The 22047-nt window shown below is 36.7% G+C and overlaps 1 protein-coding gene across 3 annotated transcripts in view; it reads right to left on the bottom strand.

Moving 5' to 3' along the window:
• Positions 1-21051, bottom strand: part of LOC108328957 (protein SUPPRESSOR OF QUENCHING 1, chloroplastic) — a 46270-nt gene extending 25219 nt beyond the window's left edge. For 2 of the 3 annotated variants that reach the window (XR_001832176.2, XR_008247250.1), the window contains exons 1-23: positions 20532-21051; positions 19211-19311; positions 19081-19137; positions 18897-18991; positions 18432-18531; positions 13055-13113; positions 12762-12886; positions 12376-12445; positions 11234-11321; positions 11033-11108; positions 10523-10583; positions 10162-10237; positions 9971-10081; positions 9775-9870; positions 9386-9508; positions 6863-7060; positions 2369-2473; positions 2205-2269; positions 1724-1817; positions 1385-1542; positions 1007-1056; positions 797-918; positions 444-551 (exon numbers count right to left, since the gene is read on the bottom strand). Coding sequence is in view for 1 of the 3 variants with exons in the window: in XM_017562887.2 (XP_017418376.1) it covers positions 444-551; positions 797-918; positions 1007-1056; positions 1385-1542; positions 1724-1817; positions 2205-2269; positions 2369-2473; positions 6863-7060; positions 9386-9508; positions 9775-9870; positions 9971-10081; positions 10162-10237; positions 10523-10583; positions 11033-11108; positions 11234-11321; positions 12376-12445; positions 12762-12886; positions 13055-13113; positions 18432-18531; positions 18897-18991; positions 19081-19137; positions 19211-19311; positions 20532-20898 (2505 nt within the window). In the remaining 2 variants the exon portion in view is untranslated. The remainder of the gene's footprint in view (positions 1-443; positions 552-796; positions 919-1006; positions 1057-1384; positions 1543-1723; positions 1818-2204; positions 2270-2368; positions 2474-6862; positions 7061-9385; positions 9509-9774; positions 9871-9970; positions 10082-10161; positions 10238-10522; positions 10584-11032; positions 11109-11233; positions 11322-12375; positions 12446-12761; positions 12887-13054; positions 13114-18431; positions 18532-18896; positions 18992-19080; positions 19138-19210; positions 19312-20531) is intronic. The other variant, XM_017562887.2, reaches the window with a different exon arrangement.
• Positions 21052-22047: the final 996 nt, after the last annotated feature.

The following is a 22047-nucleotide window of genomic DNA, read 5'->3' as shown; positions in this document are numbered from 1 at the left end:
TTCAACTGTATCTTATTAATGTTTAAACCTGTCTGACACCAAATATTGATTCTTAATAGAAACCAGCAGGATGACCAGTCAATCCTTGTCATTATAGAAGACAATACAGCAAGAATGAGGAGAGAATTGTTGGGAACTTCAGCAATGACAAAAATTGGAAAATGCATGTAAAGACAAAAGGAACATGTAAATTATTCTAAAAATTCATTTTTTTCTTGGTGTGCGTATATTACTCAGTTGGTTGAGGATTCAAATCTAGAAATAACCTTTTTGCATATGCAAGGGTAATCTACATACAACCCTATCCCATACTTTTTCATAGTGAGGAGTCTCTGGTACTGGGATATGTTAGTTAGCTATATAACTGAGTCAGTGTTCTCTATAAGATATATAGCCTGCCAGAGCCATGACAATTCAAAAGTAACTGGGTCTGAGTTGTCTACCTTGTGATTGTAGCTATCTGCGATATAAATTTCACCATCATTTGCACACATAACCCCCAATGGATGTTGAAGAAGTACATCCGAGCCTATTCCATCTTGATCACCAAACTAAGAGGTTTAAAGATATAGAGCGAGGTTTAGGATACAAGAAGATGAATTTTAAAGAGAAAGGTCATAAATGTATGATATATCAGTAAGTAAAGATGTGTAGCACTGAGTTCGAAGATTGAATATTTGTATCACTAAACACCAAGCTAATCTACTGCATTTTTTTTTCCTTATAAAGAAACTTAATGGGCTAAAATGAAGCACGAAATCTATGTAACTTGTATCAGAAATTATATCAAAGCTACCTTAAACAAATTGTCAGCAAACATTGGGTCACCACCAGCTAACAACTGTGATCCTCCTGTTTTCAGATCCACAACTCGAATTGAACTACTCTCACTATCAGCGATGTAGATCTTGCTTAGATCTTATCATGCAAAATCAAGTGAAACATTTATTATTATGAATGACATTAATGTTAGACCGAGTTCAATTAAATTGTTGCCACAGGTTACCTTGAGACAACGAAAGACCAGAAGGTTGTGCAAATGACGTGTTTGTAGAACTACATCAGTCAAAACATGAGTGTAAGCAAGCAATGATCAGAAGTTTTCTCAGAGATGAAAAGTCACCACAAAACATGGAGTAAACTGAAAAATGTTGAATCAATAAATTGTGAAATAGCAACTTAAGACTACACATGAGGGAGGTAAAAAGATTTTTTATAAACACCGTAAGTATTAATATAGCACAAAAATATGCAGTGACTGAAATAGCAACATTCTGAACGTCATGGTATTCGAATTTCAAATGTTACAACAATAGAATCCACTGAGGAAGAACTGAAATTACTACTGGCATCAAGAAGGGGGTACCCTTATTTGATGTGATACCTTGATCCATTTAAGTTTCTTTCATAGCCATCACCACTAAATGCTCTGGAAGTTGCCTCTAATAAATTGTGCTCCCAAATCTGATGTTGGCCAGCCATGGCAATATAAATTGTTTCTTCGAATGGATGAAAGCAGACATCCCAAGGGGAATTGAGAAGCTGGAAAAGAGGGAAATGGAAGAGTTTAAATTTGTGATCCATTAAGGAGTCTATCAGAATCACATTTAATGAAAAGACGATAATTAAAAACAACAATAAGGAGTCTAACTTTGTGGTTCATCTTGGATTCTTAGCTATATATCTTTGCCACTCATCCTCAATACTAAAACAATTACGTTACCTGTGTGCCTCCTTTTCCACCTCCAACATAATCAGAGCCCTTGGTCCCATTTCCAGCAAGGGTCCGTACTTTCTCATTAACAAAATCAATTTCCCTTTTAAAACAAAAACAAATGTTAGACCCGACAACACTAAACTATTTAATTGACAATATAGAACAGAAAGTCATTATTGTATTTTTTTAATCAATAAATTGACCCATTGAACTTACAACAGTTTGACTCGCATTTAATATGAATACAGCACCAAAGTACTTTATCAAATCAAAGAAATATTTTCTTAAACATTCTAAGAATGAAATTATGAGTGGATCAGTCTTGATATTATGAAGCAGGCATGGCATATAGTCATATATGCAAGAGTCTTTCAGCAGTTTTCAGCTGTTTTCTAATATTAAATTACCCTAAAGTGATGACCAGACACTGTCACATATGTCATAAATATGAAAATAAGGCTATTGATTTTTTGAAGCTATCACATACCTCAGAGCATGGTTTTCAGTGTCTGCAACATAAAGGATGTTTTTCTTTGCATTATAAGCAAGGCCCTAGAGGAAAAAAAACATTTAACCTATATTGATGAAATACTACAATTAAGCAAGAATTAAATACTCTAGAAGCTCAAAGTATGCTTCTTTATTTTGTACCTGAGGTCGGTTAAAAGTAGCATCATCAAAAGAACCATCATTCAAACCTTCCTCCCCACTGCTCCCGATTTGTACAATAAAATTCCCATCAAGGTCAGTAACCACCTGAATAAGAAACATGACCACATGACTTGCATAATGATAAGGTTTTTTAAAGAACAGAAAAAGATTGAATGAAGACTCAAATGGAATATGGATGATTTTTATTTTCTGCAGACAAGAAAATCAGTAAGATATGAATATCTCACTGCCCAGAGCCAAGCTCCTAAGAGAAACCAAGAATGGCTCCCTCTCTGCTGAAAAACAACTAACCGTCCCCCCAACATTTCCTTCTTGATTCTTTTTTAAAACAACCACACCCCTTTCTCTCTCTCTTCTAACCAACCTATTCCTCCCTACTATGCCACGTCACCCTTCCTAGTCTTTTTCCTCTCATATACTCTGCCCCACCTGTGCTTGACCTTTTCTTCTTGGATCAAGGGCTCATTGAGCCCAATAAGGTTTGGGTTTGTATCAATACCCCTTTCTTGATATAGAGCCTTGTCCTCAAGGCTAAATTCTGGAAACTGACTTCTAATGATCACTTCATCTTCCCCACGTAGCTTCATCAACATTTTGCCCCTTCCACTGCACCAGCACTTGCTTCTTAATTTTCCCCTTCTTTGTGTTTTCCCGAGTAGCCAAGATCCCTTCAGGAGTTAATAATTTTGCTCTATCATCCTCCAGGCCATAGGAAGATCCTCCTCAACCTTATACTTACCCACAGCTCTCTTTAATAATGATACGTGAAAGACAGGATGAATTCTTGAATTTGGTGGCAATTTCAGCCGATATGCCACTTCCCCAATTTTCTCCACAATCTCAAAAGGGCCATAATATCTAGCACTTAATTTTGGGTTGACTTTGTTCATGACAGACTGCTGCCTATTCAGTTTCAATTTTAAAAACACAAGATCACCCACATCAAAATGCCTTTCCTTTCGGTGCTTATTGGCTTGAGTCCTCATCCTGTCCTGAGCACGAAGCAAATGGGATTTTAGTTGTCTTAACACCTCATCCCTCTCCAAAAGATCCTTTTGGACAGCTTCATCTCTCACTTCTCCTTGCACCACTTGCACAATCTTGGGGGGTGGTCTCTCATATACAGCTTCAAAAGGAGTCATTCCTGTAGATTCATGATAAGTGGTGTTAAACCAAAACTCTGCCCAAGGCATCCAAAGCACCCACGTTTTGGGTTGATCGGTGATAAAACACCTTAGATAAGTCTCCAAACACTTGTTTGTTACCTCCGTTTCTCCATCCGATTGTGGATGATAAGCTGTACTCATTTGTAATTCGGTGCCCTGCATCTTAAAAAACTCTTTCCAAAACAAACTCATGAATACTGGATCCCTATCACTCCACAGAATTTGGAATCCCATGAAGCCTTACTACCTCCTTAACAAATATTTCAACCAGAACCTTTGCAGTATAAGGATGTTTAAGGGCCACAAAAAGGTAGTAATTTGATAAACGATCAACAACCACCAATATGGCTTCGAACCCTCTAGATCTTGGCAGTCCCGTAGTGAAGTCAATACTTAGATCCTCCCAAATCCTTTTCGGAATTGGTAGTGGTTGTAATAAACCACCAGGAGCTGTTGTAATGTATTTTTGCCGCTGACATGTGTCACAAGCCTGGACAAACTGTTGGACATCCTTTTTCATCCCTTTCCAATACAAGTTGGCAGCTATTCTCCTATATGTTCGATAGAAGCCTGAATGACCACCTTGGGGAGTCGCATGAAATTCTTCCAAGAACTTAGGAATCCAAGCTGATTTTTCCGGAACAATAAGGTGATTTTTATAGTATAATACTCCCTGCTTGTATTCGTAACCCGCGTGAACATGCCCACCCTGTCCAGCCTTCACCTCTTCAATTATCTTCTTTAATTTATCATCTTCATGCACTTCGGCATTGAGTTCTTGCCAATCTAACCAGATTGGAAAATACACCATACTGTTTATTTCCACCTCTTCTCTGCTGCGAGACAACACATCAGCCCCTTGATTCTCCTTACTAGGTTTGTAAACAATCTCAAAATTATAGCCTAACAACTTTGCCAACCAGTTTTGCTGAGCCCCAGTAGTTATACGTTGCTGCATTAACTATTTCAAACTCTTTTGATCAAAGAAAACAGTAAATTTTCGACTCAAAAGATAAGGTCTCCAATGCTATATTGCCAAAGCTACTGCCATTAGTTCTCTCTCATAGGCTGATTTAGTCAAATTACGAGGGCTCAAAGCCTTGCTATAATATGCTATTGGCCTCTTTCCTTGCATCAAGATAGCCCCAATTCCTGTTCCTTATGCATCACACTCTAGGAAAAATTCCTCATCGAAGTTTGGAAGTTGCAATATCGGTGTTGTGGTGATCCTTCATTTAAGTTCTTCAAAGGCTTCTTGAGCCTTCCCATTCCAACCAAAACCATCTTTTTTTGTTAACTTTGTGAGGGGTTTTGCTACTTTACCATAATCCTTAATGAATTTACGGTAATAGCCTGTAAGACCCAAAAAACCACGAACCCCCTTCACATTCTTAGGGGTAGGCCACTCCATCACACTGCTAATCTTGGCCGGGTCAACCGCAACTCCTTTTATTGAGATAATGTGCCCCAAATATTCCACACTTTCCTGCCCAAACATGCATTTTTCCTTGTTTGCAAATAACTGGTTATTTCTCAACACTCCCAACACCCTTTCCAGTAATTGCAAATGTTCTTCCCAGCTACTACTTGGGTAATCAAATATTCAAAACTTCTAATATAATCCTCCACACTTCCTGTTTGTTTTAGAGAAACCAATTGATCAAAAACACTTCCTTCCCCCATTCCTCCATATCTCTCCAGCATCTCTCTTTTTAAATCTTCCCATGTTAACTCTTCATATTCATTCAACAGAGACTGAAAAAAATGTATGGTGCTTCCTTCCATACATAGATGGGCAAGGTTTACACGAACAGCTTCTCGTGTCTCTTAGACATTAAAAAAACCTCCGCCCTAGCAATCCACCCTGCGGGATCTTCCCCATGGAATGACGGCAACTCGATTTTCTTCATCGATTGGCGAAACTCCAACAGATCATCTTCGTCAAGCGGTTTCATACTCGGAAAAACCCTCGGTATAACCTTTACCGAATTCGTTTTCTTGTGTTCCACAGACCCCTGTCCTTCGTCCTCCTCCTCTCTACCCTTTGTAAACTCTGACATTAGGTTGAGCAACTTTGATTGATTCTCCACTGCTTCCTTACGTAATATTGCGATCTGCTCCGCGGTGTCCTTACGAACATTCTCCAAATGGGTTTGGTTTTGCAACGATTGCGCAACTAGCTCCTCAACAACTGCCTTAAGCTTGGTCACCTCTCCCAATGAACCCTACCTTTGTCTCATCATTCTCCTTAGCTACTGGTTCCCCTTGGGTATTGTTCTTCTTCGGTGGCATTGTTGGCTAGTATCCGGCAGGTTGGACCAATGATAAGGTTTTTTAAAGAACAGAAAAAGATTGAATGAAGACTCAAATGGAATATGGATGATTTTTATTTTCTGCAGACAAGAAAATCAGTAAGATATGAATATCTCACTGCCCAGAGCCAAGCTTCTAAGAGAAACCAAGAATGGCTCCCTCTCTACTGAAAAACAACTAACCGTCCCCCCAACATTTCCTTCCTGATTCTTTTTTAAAACAACCACACCCCTTTCTCTCTCTCTTCTAACCAACCTATTCCTCCCTACTATGCCACGTCACCCTTCCTAGTCTTTTTCCTCTCATATACTCTGCCCCACCTGTGCTTGACCTTTTCTTCTTGGATCAAGGGCTCATTGAGCCCAATAAGGTTTGGATCTGTATCACATAATTAGAAAGAGAAGCTATTAGAGACAATTGACAGAACTCAGAATAAAGTATGCTAATTTGGGATTCAAAGTTTAATTTGTATTACTTAGGATCGCATTTTCATTATTAATAGTATGGGAATGTTAGGTTTAGTAGTTTGGTCATTAGAATTTCATATACTTAGTTCGATTAGGATATCCAAGTCATATTATTCACCTTCATGTTTAATTCTTTATAATTGAATTTGAACAATAATATTGTGTGTTGAATAGCGGGGTTCGATAGTCAAGTTCCAATATACACTAAGAGGAATGGACATCTTTTGTAATTCTTGAGCAATGTAATGTATGTGGTGTCTGCAAAAGATAGTCATGATTCATCTTATATATGAGAAAGATTTCAAAGGTTCTATAAGATATTTTTTGCAACTTCTTAACGAAACTTAGGAATTGACCACAGCAAGGAGTGTCTAGAAACTAGGCAATTACCATCCATATCATGTGGTGTTAAAATATTGGCAGCAAAATAGTTTGTATGAGAAGTAAATCTACTGACTCGTCACTAAAATTATACACAAGTGGTCATGAAGAGGGGAGTTGGGGATAGGTAGTCATAGAGGACTCACTATACGATTATGGTTGCTGTCAGAAATAAAAAGCCTGTTATTAAGGACATCAACTGCTAGCTTTCCTGGAAACTTTAATGGAGAAGTCAACAGGCGTGGATCATTATCTTTCTCCAAATTCAAGGAAATTGGCGTATTGTCCAGCATGTTCTGCTTTCCATAATATAGAAGGGCAGCCTCCACAAAATCATCTAGATCCTTTTCAAAACAGGAATAATGCAACACTTGTTTTAATAACCATATTGTAAGAAAAATAATAGCTGTAACTACATGTATCAATAAATGTAATTGGGCATTATTAAGAAAAACAAATCAATGGCAATAGCAATACAAATCATTAAAAAAAAAAAAAACATTAGGCATATTATAAATTAATCCTGCATGCTTAGGCAAGGTTGGGAGTTGATTGACGCTCAATCTAAATGGGCTAATACTCTTAAAGCACGGGTGCTTAAAAGTGTCACTCCCATCAGATATCACGTTCAATCTTCCTTCAGGGGCTGGTTTAAAAGGAAGTTTCAGTTCGGTTTAAAATAATGTTACTTGGAATACAACATTGCGGTCAAAAGAAATACAATATATATGCATATGCATAATTTAAAAAAATACATAAATATACAGGTAATGCAAAAGTAATAAAAGAGACATCCATAACTAATAATAATATTATGTCTAGAAGTTCAATTAACAATAACATCAAACCAAAAACACACAAATTTCAAGTTCAAAACTTAAAATAACAACAAACCATAACATAAAAGTCTTAAATTTCTGTGGGTGCGACTCTTCTTCAATCCTAACATAATTGTCTTCAATATTATCCAATGGGGCATTTCCCTCCTCTTCCCCTTTTAAGAAACTCTTGTCAAAAGTTAAGTAATTTTTCAAACTCAGATTCAGAGCTATCATCCAATCCATTCTCAACCCCAATTTGAATCTTCTTTTTACTCCTCCTTGTTGGGGTTAAAGTTGCACTTGGATTTAGCCAGAATTTTCTTTCTTAAAGTTTCATATGGATGAGCTGATATAAGTATTTAACTTTTAGTTGAATGGGAGGTTCTGACTAAATTATCATAGTGATGACACAATATACAAAAAAAGTAGAAATGACCTATGACTTAAATTATTCAATAGCCTGTGTATATCATACATGGGATTCTCATATATAATTGAGACACATAAGTTCACTGGACAGCCATACATGTGCATACTACAACATCATGGCTCTCACAGTTCCAAACGAAGTTAGTTAAATGGCATCCGTGAATCAGTATATGGGAGACTACATGTGCAGATTGTTCTTAAAAAGCTATTTCAACGAGTTTATTTAAAAAAAAAACTAATTTCCCCTCTTTTTTCAATAAAAATACATTTCTTAACTTTTTTAAGTGCTTTTCTCTAAATGTATTAGGCTAGGCTTCTACTTTCTAGGAAAAAAGTAAAATAAACAAGTTGAGTCAAACACTTTCTAAATAACTGCATAGAGACAATAAAATACAAAAATAATAATTCAGATCCTTATTTTTCTGAAGTTGAAGGAAGGAAATATTCAGTTCCATAACTACCTAAATCACAGCCTTGACACAGCTATTACACAAACAAATAATTAAGGCCTAATAAATCTTAATTCTGCTTCTTACTTCTCCTGCCCACATAAACTTTTCATGCCAGCCAAAAAGACTGCTTCATTTTGCTGTTTATAAAATTACTCAACTACAAAAGCTCTTTATGGCTGTGCAATAGATAGTTACAGGCTCCTATACAAGACCTTTTGTTCAACAGATAATCTTACCGTCTGTTAATTAGATGGGTGCATGAGTCCAAAATCATCAATCCATTGGATAGACCCATGCACGCAGCTCATTAGTAGGACAAATATGAATATAAATGTTTTTCACACAGATATCTAGCAGAGTCGCAATTTTCTTTTCAACAATACTAGATCTATTGTTAAGAAGTGGACTTTAAGCCTAACTCAACTCCACAAAACTAGCTTGTAAGGTGAGGTCTGCATCCACTTATATACTTTAAATTGGCTTTATCTCTAATCGATGTGAGACTTCCAACACCCCCCCCCCCCCCCTCACGCCGAGGTATATACATCTTGAGCGTGAGATTAGACATTAATGGGTGGTCCAATAGCGGCCCGATAGCAGGTGGAACAATACGCCCAATAAACAACAAATATCGTTATGATAGGCTCTAACCATAGCTCTGATACCATATTAAGAAGTGGACATTAAGCCTAACTCAACCCCACAAAACCGGCTTGTAAAGTGAGGTCTGCACTCACTTATATACTTTAAATTGGCCTTATCTCTAGTCGATGTGAAACTTCCAACATCTATAATACTCAGAGTCATGGTTATGGTATTACACAAACTAGTAACAGCAACAAAAAGGTCATACTGTGCACATAATGAGATGTCTGTAATCCTAGAATTATCTTCCATTATTTAAAAATATCACAATAAAATATAAAATAAAATACATGGAGAGGAGACTAAAGATTATTATCAGTACCTTCCTGTGACCCTCTCCTGCTAGTTGTGCAAGAAGCTTACCATCAGGGCCAACTATAGCAAATGTTGGCCATGAACTTATACCCAAGTTCCTCCAAAGAAACATGTCTCCGTCGTTGACAACCTAAAAGAAGGAAACAAATAATAAGATTTGGTGGATCACACTTTATTAAGAAAAAGTTCAAGAGCCCTAAAATATTAACAAAATTAAATATCAAAAGCAAAGAATACTGATAAACAAAATGACAGCAGAATAAACTCTCAAACCAAAACATTGGTTTTTCATAAACTGATCATCTGGCCATAAACATCTGACCAATGTTCAATTTTTCAGAAAAAAAGAAAAGTAAATACTTTGATATATTAATTGAATTTGAAATTCAAATTTACCGGGTGAGAAATTCCATAGCGTAAAACTGCATTGCGAATAGCCTCAGAATCTTTTTCGTTATCAAACTTTGCAGAATGAACACCCACGACAACAAACTGAACAAAGCACAAAATCAAACATTAACTGGACAAGTAAATGACTTTTCAAATAGAAATGCAGGACAACAAAGAAAATCTTGAAAATTTAAGAAATTACTGGCATATCTTTGTATTTTTTCTCCAAAGCATCTAAGTCTGGCAACACATGCATACAGTTTATACAACAATAAGTCCAGAAATCCAGCAAAACAATTTTTCCTTTCAGATCCTGCCAAAAGTTAGAATCAGAATCTAATGAAGCACGTCAGATAGTTTCATCAGATTATAATTCAAACTTAATAAGAGTACCCTGCGAAACTGAAGTGGAGCTGTATTCAGCCAATCAAGTTTAGATGGAAATTCTGGAACTATCTGAGCATTTCCCCTTGAATAGTGAAAAGAAATTGATCATAGTGTATTAATAACAATTACAAATTCTACAGTAGCTCATGGATGTACAAAGCTTCAATCTTCAATCAATTTTTTTTCTCCAAAGGAGGAGGTAACGTTCACAATTCTAAACACATAAAATAACTCACAATAGAAAATATTTTTTTCAAGCTAAATATTGGACAATATTGAGAAAACAACTATATATACTAATAAAATAAGCATAGGGTTAAAATCATCAGAAAATGTTTATATATAAATTCATCCAAACACTAATTACCTGCTTTCCAGATCAGAAATGTAGTTCACAAATTGCTGGATCCTATCATATCTTGAGTTATCTGAGAACAAAAAAGCAACAATTTTATGGATTATACTACAACTTTTAGTATAACTCAAGAAAAAAAGGCTATAGTCAATACCAGCACACTTTGCCGGAGATTTAACTACTAAAGTCAGATAAAAAGGTTTCATCTGTCCTATCTAACATGTAGCAGCTTAAGTTCTCAGGCTGATTGTTTCTTTCTTTTTTTTATCAGCAAAGTATTATGTATTATATATATAATGGGACACTTGGAGTGCTCCAACCCGTTTACTAAGATTCTTTGACATGACCATGAAGCTTCAAGCACTTTATGGTCCAAAATTTGATTTGGCACCTAAAGCAGAAATGAGGTGTTTATCCTTACCTAAGATACAGTCTTAAATTCAGTAACCCTTTATATTCATATTCATACATATTATCAACACAAGACATGAGATAGGAAAATAGATAAAGTGATAAATTCACCTTTCTGCTCCAAGGGTGGCAGGGCAACACCAAACAACTGATTCCAAACAGCTTTTGGAGAAGCATATTGCATTGCCTGCAGTATTGCGATTAGCTAGTTACACGTGATTGACTTGCAAATTAGTTGTCCCTCCAAAAGATTGAATTGAAGAGTTAAGATTCGACCAAAGATGAGGCAAATTTTGTGCAACAACAATGTACCTTCCAGTTATTTAAGGTGAAGATAAGGCAAGAGATAGCAATGCCCAGACTTCCATATCTCAGTATATCTCGCCGAGAACCCTGCAACCTGCCCATAAATTATTTCTGCACCCTCATAATAGTAAATCACCAAGAAGCATTGCTTGTTGCAAGGGCAAAAATGCCACATCAATAGAGTTTCATGGTCATCAAAAAAGCCATTGTTCATAATATAGGAGAACGACACCAAACCATCATAACATCAGAAATCCAATTATGGGAATCCCCACTGGTTAGTTGATGAATCATTCAATTCTTTACATTGTGAACAAATGCAAACGGAACTATTCTACATCCCGCTACTGTTAAGAGGCAACTTATTTCAACTCTTACAATTGGTGGTCATTAGACTTTTAATTTTCATATTTTCTTTTTGAAATAGGAAAATATGTATTAAAAGCCAATTCCACTTAAAGACAAAACTTTTGCCCCAAGTACAACAAAATCTTCAAAAGAAAAAAATATCCCCATCTCTCTCTTTTCTCTCCATCCCCATTCTTAAGTCCCCACAATTTTAATAACTCTCAAGCTTCAACATAGATACCATTGTGATTCTATCTCCTGCCTGCCTCTTCGTGCTTACATCAATGTTTATTGTCACAAACACACACATATACATACATAAATATAATGTGTGTATATGATAAAATATTTATGATAAATACAATATATATTAAAGTATAATGATATATATTTCATACGTATTAATAATAATATTAATTTTATAATTAATATTAAAAGTGTAAATTTGAAATTATTTTGGTTGTCTTATTCATTGTCTATCAAAGAGTGCACAGGATTAAAAAAGTTATCTTCTAACTTTTGTTCTCTTTCTAATTACATTAGTGTGTATCAAACGCGCACACAACAAATTGAAGACCAGAAAAATATAAACCCTCAATTAATAGAATTAGTATTGAACTACAACCTACGTTTTTTATTCTCTACAGAGGATTGTTATCTATCCCACCATGAAAACTGATTAAAAGTAATTCACATGATGCTAAGACTAAATACCTTAGGAACTTACTTTTGGAAAAAAAATCTTCAGAATTCAGGAGAATGAAAAGGAAAAAAAGGGTTCCAGCATGAAACTGTCTTACCCTCCATCAAGCACAGTAGATGAAGACTCTGCAAAATTATTTAGAGTTTCGGAGCCCTGCATCCTCTCATCTGCAATGGCATGTCTAGATAAGACCCCTTGCAATATAAAACCTACACTTTTGTGCACTACTCAAAAATAATTGTCAGAAAAATAACTATCTTAACTAAAAAGTTTACTTTAATTGAACAAACAACTTGACCAAAATCAACCAAGTATTAAAGTGAAAGTTTTGCAATAAATGAGAACAATTTGCAATACATGGAGTACTCATAGCTCAGAGTTCTTAAATTATGGACCAAATGTGGCTATCCATTCTACATCAATGCCAAAAATAATATTTAGAGGAAAATGATAGATTTACAACAAACACCCAAAACTACATACTATATCCAACAGTGCCACCAAAGAGAATATCCTCAAGTGAAACACTTCCTATGTCATCCCGGATAAATGATGGCTCTGCAGATTCTAAAACTGCATCTGATATTGAGGTCCTTACAGCTATGCATCTACAAACAATGAAACAAATTATGTAAATATTTTTTGTCTACATTTTAAATATGTAAACATACGATATAGTGGTTTTGGAGTCTAGAAATTGGTTTGGGTTGGTAAGTTCAAGCAACCACTAGTTATCTTTTTCTTTTAACACAGGAAATACAAAGGTCAATGCTTACCTCATTTGCGCAGCTTTGGCAGCCTGCACTCCAGCTAGCGCATCTTCTATAACAATACACTGGGAATACATATTACTTATTAATTATGTTTAAGAGAAAATACAACCATCATTTTACACAGGATATCAAATTCAATGTCTAAGTTGTGCATTAAAATTAAATAGATGTTGATAATCATAATAAGAGACACAGTACACTTAAAGACACACTTAGTAACTGCAGATGCCTCTTATTGCAGAAACAGTTTTAAGCTATCATGAAAGAATTTCAAGAGAAACTTTCTGCCTAGAAGTAAACATTCAATAAGTTTATTACCCAAAGTGTTAGGTTCCTAGGTTTGAAACCTAACTAAGAACACTAACAGTAGGTAAAAACAATAATGAAAGAATGGGTTTTTGATACGATATAGGGTGATAGGTTATAATGGGTTTAGGATAGAAGGAAGAGAAAACGAGAGAGCAGTTAGAAGGGAAGAGTTATTTGACAGTTAGTAAGTTAGTTAGTGGGAAGGGGAAGACAAACTTTATAAATAGGGAGTGGGTTCTGTACAGGGGGGATTATTGAGTGAATTTGTTGTAAAGACAGGATTTTAGCCTGTAGAGGGAGGTTATGCTCCTAACCAGGGAGGTTATGCTCCCAACCATTCTTTGTAAAGAGAGTTCTTTTACTATGAATAATAGAAAAACTCATTCTTTCATTACTGTTTTTACCTATTGTTAGTGTTCTTAGTTAGGTTTCAAACCCAGGAACCTAACAAATTGGTCCGACCTACCGTTTCGAGAAGTGGTCGGATCATCAGGAGAACTGCCGGATATCCTTAGGAGAGGAGTGTTGGATCTTTGGGAGAGAAGGGTGATGGAAGGAAGAGACGATACCTTGTAGAGGAGGACCAGCGAACTAAAAATCAGCATGGCAGAATGGAGAAGCAATATACAAGAATGGAGAAGAAATATGCAAGAAACGAGAGAAATGCCGCAAGAAATCAAGATTCACATAAAGGGCTTAGAAAGAAGTGAGAAATCTATCATGAAAGGACAGAAAGAAGGTTCAGAAGAAGAGCTGGAGGAAGACAGGGGTGAACAGAATTGGAGGAAGCAGAAAGAATTGCCCAGGTTTGAGGGGCTAGACCCGTTGAGATGGATCTCTAAGGCAGAGAAGTTCTTTGACATCCAGAATGTCACAGAGAAGGAGAGGCTCAGGTTGGCTTACAACTGCATGGAGGGAGGCACCATCTATTGGTTCAGGGACTGGAAAAATAAAACCAAGAACCTTTCTTGGAAAGGGCTGAAAGAGACATTGATATGGGGGTTCGGAGGAAGAAATAGAGGCTCTGTTTTTTAGAAGTTAGCCCAAACTACAGGAGTTACAGAAGCTGCCTCTGAGAAAGTTGTAGAAGTTTCTGCTGCAAGGGTGGATAACGTGACAAATGTTGGTAGGGAAAATACATCAAGTGAAGATCATGATGGGAAGGTTGTGACTCTTGTTTCTCCAAGTAAAGTTGCAAAAGTTGTTGTTTTTAGTGGAGATAGAGTGGTAGGTTGTGGTAGGAATGTCAAAGAGCAACCCAGTTGAGTCTGTTTACAGGGCAAGAGAGGACCTGCAGCAAGATATCAAGAAAGGAAAGAAACACTCAAGTGGAGGAGAAAATTCAAGCAATTGGGAGCAAAAAGAAGAGGATGTCATTGACAATAATGGAGCTAGGAAGGGTGAGGAGACACCAGTTTTTTCGTGGGTGAAAAGAGAAGAATTGATCACTTAGGAAGGGATTGACACCCAAGATCAAACAACAGGGGCAGCAAATGCTTCTGTATATCAAAACACCAAAGGATCAACAAAAGCACACCCAAACAGCAAAGAAAATGTAGTCCAGGGGTGCAAGACCTGGCAACAAAAATCCAAGAACCTTTCTTGGAAAAATCTGGCAACAACTCTACTAAGGATAGTTGAGGGGAACAAAAGAAGCAATCTCTGTGAGAATTGGGCAGTAGTAACACAGATGGGGAGTGTGGAAATTTTACATAAGAGTTTGCAAGTAGATGGAGCAACTACCAAAAGTGTTACAAGAGCCGATGAAGTCAGAGTTGAGATTTTGAGGACTTCACAAAATTGGGCTTAAAGAATCCAGGAAAAGTGGAAGTCATTGGAGGAGGATTTGCCACCACCCAAGCCTCCAGACCTGAACTGGAGGGCAACATCCAGTGGGTTCCCTTCATATGGTAACAGGTTGATGAAGAGGAGCCATGAGATCAAGCTTTTCGGTTCCAACCTTGAGGACAAGGTTGTTCTGCAGGGGTGTAATGATAGGATATAGGGTGATAGGTTATAATGGGTTTAGGATAGAAGGAAGAGAAAATGAGAGGGCAGTTAGGAGGGAAGAGTTATTCGACAGTTAGTTAGTTAGTGGGAAGGGGAAGAGAAACTTTATAAATAGGGAATGGGTTCTGTACAGGGGGATTATTGAGTGAATTTGTTGTAAAGACAGGATTTTAGCCTGTAGAGGGAAGTTATGCTCCTAACCAGGGCGGTTATGCTCCCAACCATTCTTTGTAAAGAGAGTTCTTTTACTGTGAATAATAGAAAAACCCATTCTTTCATTACTGTTTTTACCTACTGTTAGTGTTCTTAGTTAGGTTTCAAACCCAGGAACCTAACCGTTTAACTATTATTCACAGTAAAAGAACTATTTTTACAAAGAATGGTTGGAAGCATAACCTCCCTGGTTAGGAGTATAACCTCCTTCTACAGGCTAAAATCCTGTCTTTACAACAAATTCACTCAATAATCCCCCATGTACATAACCCACTCCCTATTTATAAAGTTTATCTTCCCCTTCCCACTAACTAACTAACTAACTGTCAAATAACTCTTCCCTCCTAACTGCCCTCTCATTTTCTCTTCCTTCTATCCTAAACCCATTATCACCTATCATCCTATATCCTATCATTACACCCCCTGCAGAACAACTTGTCCTCAAGGTTGGAATCGGAAAGCTTGATCTCATGGCTCCTCCTCATCAACCTGTTACCATATGTAGGGAACCCACTGGATGCTGCCCTCCAATTCAGGTTTGGAGGCTTGGGTGGTGGCAAATCCTCCTCCAATGACTTCCACTTTTCTTGGATTCTTTTAGCCCAATTTTGTGAAGTCCTCAAAATCTCAACTCTGACTTCATCGGCTCTTGTAACACTTTTGGCAGTTGCTCCATCTACTTGCAAACTCTCATGTAAAATTTCCACACTCCCCATCTGTGTTACTACTGTCCAATTCTCACAGAGATTGCTTCTTTTGTTCCCCTCAACTATCCTTAGTAGAGTTGTTGCCAGATTTTTCCAAGAAAGGTTCTTGGATTTTTGTTGCCAGGTCTTGCACCCCTGGACTACATTTTCTTTGCTGTTTGGGTGTGCTTTTGTTGATCCTTTGGTGTTTTGAACTACAGAAGCATTTGTTGCCCCTGTTGTTTGATCTTGGGTGTCAATCCCTTCTTAAGTAATCAACTCTTCTTTTTTCACCCACGAAAAAACTGGTGTCTCCTCACCCTTCCTAGCTCCATTATTGTCAATGGCATCCTCTTCTTTTTGCTCCCAATTGCTTGAATTTTCTCCTCCACCTGAGTGTTTCTTTCCTTTCTTGATATCTTGCAGCAGGTCCTCTCTTGCCTGTAAACAGACTCAACTGGGTTGCTCTTTGACACCACTGTTTTAACCCCAGGCCTCAACAATTCTTCCCCTTTCTTTACTGTTTTGACATTCCCACCACAACCTACCACTCTATCTCCACTAAAAACAACAACTTTTGCAACTTTACTTGGAGAAACAAGAGTCACAACCTTCCCATCATGATCTCCACCTAATGTATTTTCCCTACCAACATTTGTCACTTTATCCACCCTTGCAGCAGAAACTTCTACAACTTTCTCAGAAGCAGCTTCTGTAACTCCTGTAGTCTGGGCTAACTTCTAAAAACCAGAGCCTCTATCTCTTCCTCCGAACCCCATATCAATGCCTCTTTCAGCCCTTTCTAAGAAAGGTTCTTGGTTTTATTTTTCCAGGCCCTGAACCAATAGATGGTGCCTCCCTCCATGCAGTTGTAAGCCAACCTGAGCCTCTCCTTTTCTGTGACATTCTGAATGTCAAAGAACTTCTCTGCCTTAGAGACCACCCCAACGGGTCCAGCCCCTCAAACCTGGGCAATTCTACCCATTTTCTCCAATTTTGTTCACCCCTGTCTTCCTCCAGCTCTTCTTCTGAACCCTCTTTCTATCCTTCCATGACAAATTTCTCACTTCTTTCTAAGCCCTTTATGTGAATCTTGATTTCTTGCAGCATTTCTCTCATTTCTTGCATATTTCTTCTGCATTCTGCCATGTCCATTTTCAGTTCGCTGGTGCTCCTCTCCAAGGTATTTTCTCTACCTTCCATCTCGCTTCTCTCCCAAAGATCTGACACTCCTCTCCTAAGGATATGCGACAGTTTCTTGATAACGTCTTGATCCCTTCTTGATCCGGCACCCCCCTCCTTGGGATAACCGACAGTTCTCCTGTTGATACGGCAGCGCTCTGGATGATCTGGCTGCTTCTCGAAACGGCAGGTCGGACCAATTGTTAGGTTCCTGGGTTTGAAACCTAATTAAGAACACTAACAGTAGGTAAAAACAGTAATGAAAGAATGGGTTTCCTATTATTCACAGTAAAAGAATTCTCTTTACAAAGAATGGTTGGGAGCATAACCTCCCTAGTTAGGAGCATAACCTCCCTCTACAACCTAAAATCCTGTCTTTACAACAAATTCACTCAATAATCCCCCTGTACAGAACCCACTCCCTATTTGTAAAGTTTCTCTTCCCCTTCCCACTAACTAACTAACTAACTGTCAAATAACTCTTCCCTCCGAACTGCCCTCTCATTTTCTCTTCCTTCTATCCTAAACCCATTATCACCTATCACCCTATATCCTATCACGAAGGCTAAGTAATTGCCTCACCATATGCTTTTAGGTTCATGCTTGTTAAGTTGTATTGATTATTGATATGAAAAAAATGGGGACAATTCAAGAGTACTCCTCTTAGAACCGTGTGCCCCTAATAAACCAAGAGTATTCCCTAGGTGCAAAATGCACCTCGAGCTCACTTTGTGCTAAAGTCTAACTTTTTATTAGAAGAATGGGAGAAAAATAGATCAAACTCTAGACTACTTGATCATAGAGGCATCGATACCATGTTGTAGACTAAGTATGCCAAAAGCTTAAGATTTTAGGTGAAGACACATTGTTGGTTGATATTGCATCTTCAACAACAAAAACCACCACTATACAGAATGTCGACCGTCCAAAAAAATTAAAGCATAGGCCTTCCATAATAAACTCAATCTAATAGCATATACCTCACTGGGGGGCACATTCAATATTCTCGATGCAGCTAAGAAAATATCAGGAGCAGGTTTCAAATTCTCGAAAGCATCTGCAGAGACAATCGCATCGAACCTAATAAAACAAATGCATTTGTACAATAAGAATAACAGTTATAGAGTGTAGGCTACAATTAAAACTAAAGTCAAGCTGATGAACTTAGGCTTCAAATGCAATGACAATTATGTCATTTAAACCTTGTCTAAATTAAACATTCCACAGCTTAGCATATAGTATGCAGTCGACTTAGAATTCATCTTGGATTAGGGTTTAACACCATAATGTTGTTATAACTAATTTAAGAAATAAAATAAAAAGTTCTATACTATACTGCATATATCAATGACAAAGTGTACTGCATATTATCAGTAAATCAACAATATTTATAGGTCAATGTCTCCATCAACATTTAAAAAATTACTCAGAATGTGTTGGCTTACATTGACAATGGTAAACCAGCAGCAGCTAGATTTGCATCAACCTTTACACGATCAGCACTAGATGCAACAGCCACTTTAAGGCCTTTGCTTTTACACTGATATGTGGTACCATGTCCTTTCTTAGTTACTTGATGAATCAGCAAAGCAATCAAACAATGCTAATATCATGACTAGTCATGCATACCTGAGAAATGAGTTCAAGGGCACCCGGAAATCCAATTCCAGAATCTGGTTTTGCATACTGAGATAAATGGAACACATTAGGCAATATCGAGTAGAGAAATAAAAAGTAGCATCAAGAGAAATATAAATACCTTATCTAAATATATTTCAAAGAACCTTTTTTTGGCAGCTTCTGGGTCAAATCCTTTAACTCCCTTAACAGAAGCAACACCTCCCAAAAAGTTAGCTTCTCCTTTCATGTTTAAAAAAAGAAAAAAGCAATGAATAACTTGAAAGCTTAATAATCAAGTAGCAACTCAACAAAACAAAAATGGAACTTAACTATCTTCCAAAGAACATTGTCCAATCAAAGCAAAATAAAAGTGCAGTAAGGGTAGATTTGAAAAAAGGCATTTCGACTACATTCTTTGCTACATGCTACACAGTAAGTATAGAAGTTAAAAAGATCAGGAAATTTAAAAAACAAAATGACATTATACAAAGTTGTTATTTTCTTTTTATGTTCTTTTGTCTAGTTTTAAGATAGGAAATGGATTTCTTCTAAAGCTATGATGACCTATGTTTTGTGCTATCCCACCAAGTAACCTCTAGATCAAACTTGACTAAAAATTTCTATTCACTTTTTATTTCTCTAATTTATTTCACCAAAAACCTTTCGGTAAAGTGAAACAATTAAGAAGGATTAAGAGGCCAATGATTTTACCATAAACATAATTCATAACAAAACATTAAGACTACTAATGATCCATGTACCCGACCCAAATCTACTTATTTCTCTTAATCACCTATTCAGAAAAGGTTTAGTTGTTGCTAAAGATTAAATTGTTGCACATCAATTGCTTAAGTTAATAAAAAAAAAGGATGGAAATCAGATTGAATTTAAAAAACTTAACACTTCAACTACATTTTAACCGAATCAAACACAATTTTAAACCTTTGTGACATAGGATAAGCCCGAAACAACCAAGACTTCTTCAATGCATCCAAGCAGCAATGCAGTGACTCTTGCTCATTCGATACTTTATCAGAGCCAAGTAGTTCGTTGTTTCGCGATAATCACCTAGATTAACACTATCTCCAACTTAATCCATGTCGTAGAAGTTCAACTAAGATCTAAGTTAGCCTGACACAACCCTCACCTTGTATCCAAGTTTATGCAAGGACTTACTACAAACCGCGAAAGAAGGTTTAGTCATTCTCATCGTCTAGCTCTATGTAGAGACTCTATAAAATTAACAACGACGTTTGTCCACGCCACAGCGATTTTGTTTGTCGCTTCCCAATGCACATTCAATGTCAATCTTCTCTCACAGAGTATTAACGTTCCAAACACACTAAATAAATTATCGGCAACAAAGGCAAGTGGCCAAAAACGCATAACATATTCAGAAATTACGGAGGAGATTGAAGCGTGAAGTTCAGAAAAAGGAAACATGAAACCTAGAGAAATACCTGTTCCCGTAAACGGCACAAAATCGTCGACGATGACTTCGACGCCCATCTCGGCAAACAAATCGACGCCGGCTTTTCTTGAAGGCTCTTCGCTGTTGCAAAGCACGCCGTCCATGTCGAAGAGCACCGCGGAAACCTTCCCCCACTCTCCTGATTCCGTAGCGACGTTCTTCTGCTCGACTTTCACCGCGCAGACTTTCAATGCGAATCTCTGCGTCAAAACGAGGCGTCTCGATCGGCAATGGAAGAACCGAGAAGAAGGAAGCGAAACGGGTTTTGGTCGTTTGATAATGGCCGAGAATAACAAGTGCTTTGAGGCCGTTGGGCGCGAAAGGTGAAAACGACCCGTTTCAAATGTCATTGCCATGCTTAAGCAGTGCAGTGGTTCGGTATGTGAATGGCGGGGAGGATCTTAATCCATAATCTATATCTGTAATTTATTACAAAACTCATGACAAATTTCAGAGTACCTTATCCACTTCTTCACCACAGCATTTCTTTCTTTTCTTTTTATTTTTCATTTTCATTGTTTCCTTGCAAGAAGGAATTTTTCTGTCCCTTTATGCATCCTGCGGACTGGCCAGTAATTCAATTAGTTCGAATTATTTTCAAAAGATTTTTAGAGTTTATTTAAAAAATTATTATTCAAATCAAAAAATTTAAACAGTAAAAAACATGTAACAATTGCAATATTTTTCTCAAGAAGCAACTGATTATATAAAACTCAGATTTTTAAAAATTCAAAATAATTATCTAATATTCAAAATTATATCAATTTTAATTATTTATCTTGTTTATTCGATTTTTGTAAATTTTGTGTAGATTTTGTTTGCATTTACAAATAACATTAGCATAAAACAATTACCACTACTTAGGTTTTTACTAAGGGTTATAATATATTAACAAATTTTTTTAACAACTTTTTTATATTAGATTACGTGTCACTATTTTATTAGTCTGTATATTTGAAACAGACCAATCGCAGACTATCATATATAAACTGGTGTGAAAAAGTTATAAAAAAAGTTATAAAAAAGTCGTTAAGAAAACATTTTGCTTTTCTTAATTTCAATTGCAAAATTGGAACCGCATTAGACATGTTTCTTCTCCCTTCAAATCTTTATTCTATGTTCAAATAATTATTTTCTGTAATTGTTATTGGGTTATTATTTTATTTTAATCAAGTTTTTGGTTATTGATATCATTATAACTAAAGATGAGAGGAAGTTTTCCTTTTGTTAAATAATTTATATATGTGATGTTGTTTTATTTGTTTTCTTTGGTTTTCAATTATTCTCATTCTTAAAATCCTTACATATTAAATTTATTTTTCATCATTGTTTTATTAGTGCTATTAAAATAGATTGTAACACACGAGCCAATCCAGCTCACTGCAAGTTTGAGTCGAGTTGGTTTTGAAAAGAATGTAATTTTTTAATGTGGACTAATTTTTAACCCGGCTCACTAGGTTAAACTCATGGTGAGTCAAACCTGTCTAATTTAATTTAATTATTTA

Source organism: Vigna angularis, chromosome 2 (genome assembly GCF_016808095.1).
Source record: "Vigna angularis cultivar LongXiaoDou No.4 chromosome 2, ASM1680809v1, whole genome shotgun sequence".
In the NCBI taxonomy this organism is placed as follows: Eukaryota; Viridiplantae; Streptophyta; class Magnoliopsida; order Fabales; family Fabaceae; genus Vigna; species Vigna angularis.
The sequence above is the reverse complement of the archived record's forward strand: the minus strand, read 5'-3'. Positions and strand labels throughout refer to the sequence as shown.